The sequence below is a fragment of the Microcaecilia unicolor genome, chromosome 9 (assembly GCF_901765095.1).
Source record: "Microcaecilia unicolor chromosome 9, aMicUni1.1, whole genome shotgun sequence".
Classification (NCBI taxonomy): domain Eukaryota; kingdom Metazoa; phylum Chordata; class Amphibia; order Gymnophiona; family Siphonopidae; genus Microcaecilia; species Microcaecilia unicolor.
Genome location: NC_044039.1, coordinates 38,285,790 through 38,296,248, shown reverse-complemented (window position 1 = coordinate 38,296,248; position 10,459 = coordinate 38,285,790). Strand labels below are relative to the sequence as shown.

The 10,459-nt window shown below is 43.2% G+C and overlaps 1 protein-coding gene across 1 annotated transcript; it reads left to right on the top strand.

Annotated features, from left to right (window-relative positions):
- The first annotated feature begins 8,923 nt into the window (after positions 1-8,923).
- On the top strand, positions 8,924-10,174 carry GPR19 (G protein-coupled receptor 19). Its single transcript, XM_030215227.1, has one exon. The coding sequence runs from the start codon at positions 8,924-8,926 to the stop codon at positions 10,172-10,174; it is 1,251 nt and encodes a 416-aa protein (XP_030071087.1).
- Positions 10,175-10,459: the final 285 nt, after the last annotated feature.

The window sequence follows — 10,459 nt, the reverse complement described above, 5'->3', positions numbered from 1 at the left end:
GGTCAATGGCTGGCGGTAAGGTCTCAGAACCAAAATGGACGCGCGGCAATTTTGATTTTGCTGCACGTCCATTTTTGGCCCCCCAAAAAAGGCCTTTTTTTACAGGCGCGGTAAAAAATGGATCGGCGCATACCCAAAAATTGCGCCTATACTAGTGCAAGCTCTTTTTCAGCACATCTTTGTAAAAGGACCACATAACGGGCCTGTCCTTTTATGTTAGATTGTACAGCGCTGCGTAACCCTAGTAGCGCTTTAGAAATGTTAAGTAGTAGTATAGTGCCTTGTCTCTTCCAGTTATGTGCTGAAGGAAACTTGAAAGGGTTCCCAAGACTCCCTTAATAAATAACTTTATGAAAATATACAGAAGGTAATTTTGCAACAGGCTGCTTATGCCTAAAGTGGTAACTAAATAGTGGTATATACCAAAAAGTGGTACATAAACCAGTTTTCTCGGCAGGGTTCCCTTACCAATGTATCAAATGATGGCACTCCCTCTCGAAACAAGTCAAATGGGAGAATAATTATTTGAAATTCCAGAAATCTTTAAAAACCTTTCTTTTTTAATTTTTACTTTATATTTATTAAGTTTATATATAAATACACTTTTTTGAAACATAGGACAAAATTCTATAAAGGACACTGAAAAAAATCAGCATGGACAAAAAAAGGGCTTAGTGCTGTTCTATAACCCATGCCTAACAGGCGTGGGTTATAGAATACGTGTACCTCCCAGACCCATGACTAAATTTAGGTACAACCATTTATGCCAAGTAAAATTTATTTATTAGGATTTATTTACCGCCTTTTTGAAGGAATTCACTCAAGGCGGTGTACAGTAAGAATACATCAAACATGAGCAGTAGGCAATTCGAGCAGTAAAAATATTTGAACAACAATACAAAGTATGGCATGGTATACTACTTGCAATGACAACACAATAATATGTACTAGAACATTATAATTGGTAGTGAGGGGTAAGGCAAAGTTGTAACATATAGATGAGTAAGAAAGTAGGAAGAATTAGAGAGTAAGGTGATTGATTTGAAGAAAGTTGCACGTGAGGTCAGAGAGATGATTAAATATTATCTCAGCTAGGGTAGGAGTGGATAAACAAGTCCCGCTGCAGTATGTGCAGCCCGAGTCAATCCTTGTGTGTGTGAGTGAGACTAACAAGTTAGTTACTTCTTCTGGTAAAGGCTTGGTTGAAGAGCCAAGCTCTCACCTGCTTCCTGAAGTACAGGTAGTCTTGTGTTAAGCGGAGCCTTTCAGGCAGGGCTTTCCAGAGTGTGGGGGCTACTCTGGAGAAGGCTCGCTTGCGGGTATCACATCATGTAATGTCTTTTGGAGAGGGTGTAGTTAGTGAAAGTCCTTGGGAGGACCTTAGTGTCCTTGGCGGTGTGTGGAGGATTATCCTATTCTTCATACTCAGGGCCATTTCATTTCAGGGCCTTGAAGATCAGACATAGGCCCAGATGCACTAAACGTTTTTCATCGTTAAATGAGCCCTTAAGGAAGAATTTCCGATCCTTTCCATGCACTAAAGCCTATTTTTCGACGGTAGTAGCAGCTAACGAAAACGGAATGGAGATGAGCAATTAGTGTGAAAACCCCATTGAAACGACATGCACTAACCTTTTCCGATTGCCTTTACGCAGGAAAAAGGCAGGAAAACTAACGAGAGGTCTGGACCTCTCGTTAGGACAGCTCTGTGCCAGGAAAAAGTGTTAAGTGAAAAAATAAACAAACTTTGAGCCAATCCCAGCGCATTAGCAGAGCTAAAAGCGCTGTGATTGGTCCAAAGGACCTCAGAAAACACATAAAAAAATAAAAATAAAAAAAGGATCGGGAGGGGGCAAGGGCGCTCATCAGGAGCGTCCTGTACGGACGGCCTTGCCCCCCCCCCCCGCTGCTCCCCACTTTCCGCCGCTCCCCCCCACCCCGAAAAAGCAAACTTCTAGAAGCCCCTGCCCCCCTCCCTTCCTCACTACTCTCTCACCTCAGCTCCGCCTCCCGACATCCTCCGTCCGTGCCCCGCCCCCTTTTGGGGTCGTCGCCGCCATTCCCCTCCTCCATCGGGCCCCCCTTCCTCTTACCGGGCCCGTGCAGCGCCTCTCTCCTCTGTCCGAAGGCGCTGCACGGGCAAGAAGAAAGCTGAATCAGCTGATGCCTGCCTTCGCGATGGCGCGTCTTTCTCCTGCTGCGCCCGCCCCTGTCTGACGTCAGTAACCTACGTAGGTTACTGACATCAGACAGGGGCGGGCCCAGGAGGAGAAAGACGCTCTATCGAAGCTAGGCGAAGGCAGGCATCAGCTGATTCAGCTTTCTTCTTGCCCGTGCAGCGCCTTCGGACAGAGGAGAGAGGCGCTGCACGGGCCCGGTAAGAGGAAGGGGGGCCCGATGGAGGAGGGGAATGGCGGCGACGACCCCAAAAGGGGGCGGGGCACGGACGGAGGATGTCGGGAGGCGGAGCTGAGGTGAGAGAGTAGTGAGGAAGGGAGGGGGGCAGGGGCTTCTAGAAGTTTGCTTTTTCGGGGTGGGGGGAGCGGCGGAAAGTGGGGAGCAGCGGGGGGGGGGGGGGGGGCAAGGCCGTCCGTACAGGACGCTCCTGATGAGCGTCCTTGCCCCCTCCCGATCCTTTTTTTATTTTTATTTTGATTTGGGAGCCATGTGCTTGCGATTTGACTGTGTTTTGAACGTTTCTGGCATGCGCAGAGCAGCCAGCATAACGCTTGGCTGCTTTGCGCATGCTTTACGAGCCGATTAGCGACAGGGATTGGTGCATCGTTCTTTCCAATACCGCACCAAACTTTTTGGGGCTGTGTTTTTGGAGCATGCTTCGTTATTTGAAATTCGGTAAAGGTTTTAACGTTTCTGATTTTTTTACGTTTGCTTGATGCATCTACCCCATAGAGTTTTAAATTTAGCCCTGTATTGTACTGGTAGCCAATGAAGTTTTTGCAAAAATGGTGTGATGTGGTCACGTCGTTTGCAACCTTCTATGAGTCTTGCTCCTGCATTCTGAATCAACTGGAGCTGGTGCAGGCCCTTTGTAGTCAGACCATTGTATAGTGCATTTGTAGTAAATGTGGTGTAAATGCTGTAACCAGGTGCCTCTCTTGTGCAGCCAAGGATAGAACAATCTCCTCCAGCCACAGGCTCCCGGTACAGTAAAGAAACAGATGTCCACCAGTAACTTCAATCTTAAGGACTTTTATTCCATGCAGGTTTCTAGTACACAGTTCCAACAGCAGCATAGCACATACCAGGATTCAATACAGGCTTACAGGCTTCAATCTGGGCTCCTTATCCAGTGCACAATAAACAGTAATTCAATTCAAACAGTTCTTTCAGTGCATCATCACACTTCAGTCACCCAGCAGCATTTTCTACCTTCTATCCTCTTTATCTTCAGGAGAGTTCAATATTTTAGGGACTCCTTCTACCCAAGGGTTTTCCCCTGCATCAGCTTCACAATGAATTCAATACTTTTGGGACTTCCTCTCACCCAAGGAATCTCAGCCTGCTTCAGTACTTTAGGGACCTCCCTGCCCAAGGGTTTTCAGCCTGCAAATACTTCTCTCCTTCTCTCTCCTGGACTGAACTAATGAGACTCCTTCCCACCTGCCTAATCAATCCCTGGCTTCTGCCTTCACAACCAATCATTCTCCACTCATTAGCTTCTCTACACACCCATACCAGCTGAGTTGAGCATGAGCCTAATGAGGAGCTCCTGCACACAGGGTTTCCTATCTCTCTTTCCCCCTAGTGGCAGCCAATCTACACCTCCTATTAGCTTACACCCATGTCCTCCCTTCTTGCAGCTAGGAGTCCAGTCCAGGTTTTCCATCTCACCCCCTGGCTCCTTGCCTGCAATGCCTTCTGGGACTTGTAGTTCAGACTGAAGCTGCCTTAACCCAACTATCCTGGAGGTGACTTTATCACAATGCCCATGCCTAACCTGGGCGCAGATCAGGCGTATTCTGTAACAGTGCGTGTAATTTGTAGAAATGCCCATGATCCACCAATGCCCCTCCCATGGCCACGTCCCCTTTTGAGATCCACGCATTAGAATTTACACGCAGCACTTTATAGAATACGCTTAGAAAGTTGTGTGTGTAAATTCTAATTAGTGCTGCTAATTGCTTGTTATTGGCCAATTATCAACACCAATCAGCTTGAACAATAAGTTATCTACACAGTTTGGCTGCACTGCCAAACTTGCATGTGCAACTTTAGTCACCATATATAGAATCCGGGGGATAAAGGGACATTTGGAAAGAATGTTCAAGCCAGAGTTGGAATGCTCTGATCATGGTTTTTTCCTTTTTTTGTCCAACGTCTTTAAAATAGCCATGGCAACAGTATATTTTTCTCAATTGGCTGTATATGGTGCGCACAGGTATAGGCACCACCACATGCATACACTAGTTGACACCACGTTCCTTTTCCATGCATATTATTTTATTTGTTTTTCCTTCTTTTGTTTATATATGATGCTGGTCTTACGTTTTCTCCTGTATACATGATGTTGGTTGTATGATTTTTACTTGTTTTTTTATTCAAAGTCTTTTATATTTGCATTTTGAAGACAGCATGTTTTACTTCTGCATGTCTTCCTTGTTTCAACATAAGCTGTGCGCGTATTTGTATGACGCTGCTTTTATAATATGCTTTAGTATATATAGGTTTCCATATAATGCCTCATGGATATTTTATCTATTGTCCTTCATATATGCATGTATTGTAAGATAGTATGATCTATTTTTACATGTTTTGAATGTTTAGTCCTTCCTATAATTAGTCCCTCTTACAATTATTTATTTATTTACACGACCATTTTGTGTAATTTTTTGGTGATATTATAACATCCCACATATGCATAATCTGTGTATACATCACTTAGAGACTTTACGTTCATCATTATTTATTATCATTATTTTTATTGTTGTATTTTATTATATGTTGACCTCTTATTGTATATTTATTACTTATTTGAATGTTTTATTTGATTATTTGATTCTTTATATGTATTTGTTTGAAAGATTTATTTGATTTATGTTTTTATAGACTCCTGATGCAGGCCTGTAGGCCGAAACACAACAGTTGTGTCGAGTCTTTTCTTCAATAAAGAAGTTTTTATGATATTGTCTCCAGGATTTGTATTTCCGTGGTCAAACATCCCACTTTTTACCCACATCTTGGGAAAAATCCACAATTCCAGGAGTAACATGTAGAGAATGTTTGTACATTTGGGAAGCTTGCCAGGTGCCCTTGGCCTGGATTGGCCGCTGTCGTGGACAGGATGCTGGGCTCGATGGACCCTTGGTCTTTTTCCCAGTGTGGTATTACTTATGTACTTATGTACCATGTTTGCAGGTGTCATAAATTCAGGTACATTATCTATTTTTATGCTCCAGGAGGGATCACATATTTGTACAGAAATAAGGGGCCCTTTTACAAACGCGCTGAAAAATGGCCTGTGGTAGTATAGACATGTGTTTTGGGCGTGCACAGAATCATTTTTCAGTGCACCTGTAAAAAAATGCCTTTTAAAAGTTTTGACGAAAATGGACATGCGGTAAAATGAAAATTGCCGCACGTCCATTTTGGGTCTGAGACTTTACCGCCAGCCATTGACCTAGCGGTAAAGTCTCACACGGTAACCGGGCGGTAATGACCTACGCACGTCAAATGCCACTTGGTGCGCATCCAATACGCGCATCTGAAAATACATTTTTCGGATGCGCGCCAAAAATGAATTTACTGCAAGAGCCACGCGGTAGCCGAGCGGTAACTCCATTTTGGCACTTGTTGGGCGCACATAGACGCTTATGCGGATTAGTAAAAAGGCCCCTAAATGAGTTAGAGTGGGAGTTACACCTGGGTCCCGTTGTTCAAAGTCCACTGCACTGACCACTAGGCTACACCTTACACTTGCTGCTCTATTAGGAATGACCATAATATCTGAAGCTGTCATGGAGCCTGGTCTCCACCCGTCACTTTCACTTTTTAGGGGAGTGGGAAGGGGTCAGTAACCACTGAGAAATTAAGGAGGAATGCCTTTATCCCTCCAGTGGTCAGTTGCTCAATCAGGGCACCTTTTTGTACCCTGGACGTGATTGAAACAGGTCTAGGTAAAAATGTCCTCTTTTCTTTTTTTTTCCGTGCCTTGGATGTTTCTTTATATTCCATTATCTCTGAAAGATATCCTAATTTTGGGCCTGCCTTAGACCTACCCAAAAGATGCCTCCAACATACTCCCTTACTATTTGGAAGAACTGCAGTGTAAAAACATCCAAATTCTGCCTTTCAAAAATCACGATTTGGATGTTCTCGGCAGATGGATGATTTTTTGGTCATTTTGAGATATCTGCTTCGAAAAATGAGTGCCAAGGAGGGGCATAATCGAAAGGGACGCCCATGTTTTGCTGAGGACATCCTCGCAAAACGTCCCAGTGAAGGGACGGGGAAACCCGTATTATCGAAACAAGATGGGCATCCATCTTTCATTTTGATACAGTCGGGGACGCCCAAATCTTGACATTTCTGATTTTCAGCAATAATGGAAACTAAGGACGCCCATCTCAGAAATGACCAAATGCAAGCCCTTTGGTTATGGAAGGAGCCAGCATTTGTAGTGCACTGGTCCCCCTAACATGCCAGGACACCAACTGAGCACCCTAGGGGGCATTGCAGTGGACTTCAGAAATTGCTCCCAGGTACATAGCTCCCTTACTGTGTGTGCTGAGCCCCCCAAAACCCACTACTCACAACTGTACACCACTACCATAGCCCTTACGGGTGAAGGGGGGCACCTAGATGTGGGTACAGTGGGTTTTGGAGGGCTCACATTTACCACCACAAGTGTAACAGGTAGGGGGGCATGGGCCTGGGTCCACCTGCCTAAAGTGCACTGCACCCACTAAAACTGCTCCAGGGACCTGCATACTACTGCAATGCACCTGAGTATGACATTTGAGGCTGGCACAAAATATTTTTAAAGTTGTTTTTTAAGGATGGGAGGGGGTTAGTGACCACTGGGAGAGTAAGGGGAGGTGATCCCCGATTCTCTCCGGTGGTCATCTGGTCAGTTCAGGCACTTTTTTGTGCCTCAGTCGTAAGAAAAACAGGACCAGGTAAAGTCGTCCAAATGCTCGTCAGGGATGCCCTTTTTTTTCCATTATGGGTAGAGGACGCCCATGTGTTAGGCACACCCAAGTCCTGCCTTCGCTACGCTTCCGACACGCCCCCGTGAACTTTGGTCGTCCCTATGATGGAAAGCAGTTGGGGACAGCCAAAATCGGCTTTCGATTATGCCGATTTGGGCGACCCTATGAGAAGGATGCCCATCTTCTGAATTGTGTCGAAAGATGGGCGTCCTTCTCTTTCGAAAATAAGCCTGATAGGTTCCTATATATAATTCATATGGGCTTCCTGTCATTTGCTGTGCAGCTTTGTAAAAGAAGCCCCAAAACTATGCCTTAACGGTTTCCAAACATATATAAGAATAATAAAAAAACAATATTGAGAACTAGATCCACGATATAAACAACACGACATGGTAAGTGTGTTAGAAATAAACTGAGCCAGACCACATTCACAATTAACTGAACGACTAAAGGATAAAAAATAAAATTATAAAAAATGAGCTAGCAATTGTCATGTAGCACAATTTACATATTTCTTTATCTTCTACAAAAACTCATAAAAATGATATATAAAACCAAACAGAGCAAAACGAATTAACTGTTGGTCCTAGATGGAACACCTACTAGTGGCTTAAAACATTAAGGGTCCCTTTTATTACGCCACGGTAGGCTCTACGCGCATGCAGTGCATGCCAAAATGAGACTACTGCCAGGCTGCACGCCCTCCTGGTGGTAATTTCAGATTTGGCACGTGCACAGAATGCCTGGATGAATTATTTATTTAATTCCTCTTATGCCCGCCAGTTCCAGCGGTAATCGGCACTTGGCGCGTACCAACCAGTCACTGTGCGTGTAGCGTGTGAGCCTTTACTGTTAGATCAATGGGTGGCGTTAAGGGCTCAGGTTGGTTTTCGATGCACGCTGGTTTCATTTTTACCGCAAGCCCTTTTCCCATCCCATTAAAAAAAACCCATTTTTTGTAGATGTGGTTAAAAAAGTGGCCTAGCACGTGCCCAATACATATGCCTACACTACCGCAGGCCACGTTTTACCGTGGCTTAGTAAAAGGACCCCTTAAGGTGTGATACATCTGCTCAATCAAGTGATCAATCATACAGTGTTAACAAAGAAAATGTTCCACCATTTCCATCTCCAGAGATGGCCTGCTCCATGTGGTATAGAAAAGTGTGTACAATATACCTCCTGCACTTATTTTTATTGATAAATGGTGCATAATATATGCTAAATTATGTTAGCACTTTTTCATTGTATAAAACTATTAAAATATTATTATTAAATTGTATAAAAGTATTAAAATATTAAATAATAATTTATTAATACGTTATTAAAACTTCCTTCAGTCCTATCTCCTTTACAACCTCCATGGAACTGGCACTGAATCCTTTTCACCAGCTCAGCTCGGGTGCTAAATAAATTGAGGTGTCCTTATAATAAAGTGAATTATAAAGACCTTCAATTGATTTGGGAACCAATTAACAGTGAACACATACACTAGTGGAAACTCAGAACCTGATACAGAGGATCATCTAATCAGCACTTCAGAAATAGAACATGCTACCATTTCTCATTTATAGAAACTGTTCATATTAATTTCTATGGCCCAATCTGCAATTTTTTTTCCCCACTGTGTTTTTAAGCTTTTTTATAATTCGGAGCCAAAGTATTATAATTTTAGGTGGCTCATAATTAAATTGTTTTAATGATAGACTTCCCACTTTGTTTTTTGATACAGAGCACAGAAGGAAAAAGTGAATATGGTGTTTGCTCGTGGAATGGATGGCGACAAACCTTCATTTGCTATGCCAACAGTATTTGTACCCCTACAAAACAGCAGCCATACTGACTCTTCAAAACTTCTAGGAGACAATGAAATGACTGATCTGTACAAGGAGAACAGCAGGACCGAGAAGAATAGCACAGTTTTACAGCATGCGCTGCTGCCCGGCGAAATAGCTGCCGCAAGCATAATTTTGGGGGTCATCTGGCTGGTTTCTGTGGTTGGAAACTCTCTTGTGTGCTTAGTGATCCACAGGAGCAGGAGGACTCAGTCTACCACCAACTATTTTGTGGTATCCATGGCATGTGCGGACCTTCTCCTCAGCCTAGCCAGCACCCCTTTTGCACTGCTGCAATTCACCTCCGGCAGATGGGTGCTTGGCAGTGTCATGTGCAAGCTGGTCAGATATTTCCAGTTTCTTGCCCCTGGTGTGCAGATCTATGTCCTATTCTCCATATGCCTTGATAGGTTCTACACCATTGTGTATCCTCTGAGCTTCAAGGTTTCCAGGGAAAAAGCCAAGAAAATGATTGTGGCCTCATGGATCTTTGATGCTGCTTTTGTATCACCTGCCTTCTTTTTCTATGGCTCGGACTGGGACAACCACTGCAACTTTTTCCTGCCTTATACTTGGGATGGCACCATCTACAGCATCATCCATCTCCTGGTTGGGTTCTTGATCCCCTCCATTCTAATCATTTTGTTCTATCAGAAGGTCATCAAATATATCTGGAGGATTGGTACTGATGGTAGGACTGTGAGAAGGACAATGAATATAGTACCAAGGACAAAAGTGAAAACCATCAAGATGTTCTTGATGTTGAACTTCATCTTCTTGTTGTCATGGCTACCTTTTTATGTGGGTCAGCTCTGGCACCCTGATGAGACGGACAGCCAGAAGAGTTCTTTGGTGTTCATGGTTGTCACCTGGATATCTTTCAGTTCTTCTGCCTCCAAGCCCACCCTGTACTCTGTGTACAATGCAAACTTCAGACGAGGCATGAAGGAGACCTTTTGCATGTCATCTATGAAATGCTACAGGAGCAATGCTTACACTATTACAACCAGTTCAAGGATGGCCAAAAAAAATTATGTGGGAATATCAGAGATTCCTGCACCAGCAAAAACAATAACCAAAGACTCTATATACGACTCCTTTGACAGAGAAGCAAAAGAAAAAAAGCTTGCCTGGCCAATCAACTCAAATCCACCAAATACTTTTGTTTGATATGTTATATGAATATATTTCCTTAATCATTTTGCAATGTTTTTCAGTTTCAACTTTCTGTTTCCCTTGTTACCATTATCTGTGAACTAAGTAATTGTAAAAGCTCTTTCACCTCCATGGACTCCAGGCAACAAGCTTTAGTTAGTGAACTTATGCTCACTAGCAAAAAGCTCAAAAATTAGTAAAGAAAAAAAATTCAGTGAAAAGAAAATTTAAAATATTTATTAATATAAGCCCAGGATACTTTTCTAGTTTTCTTTTTCATTAACAGAAATAAATCATTTT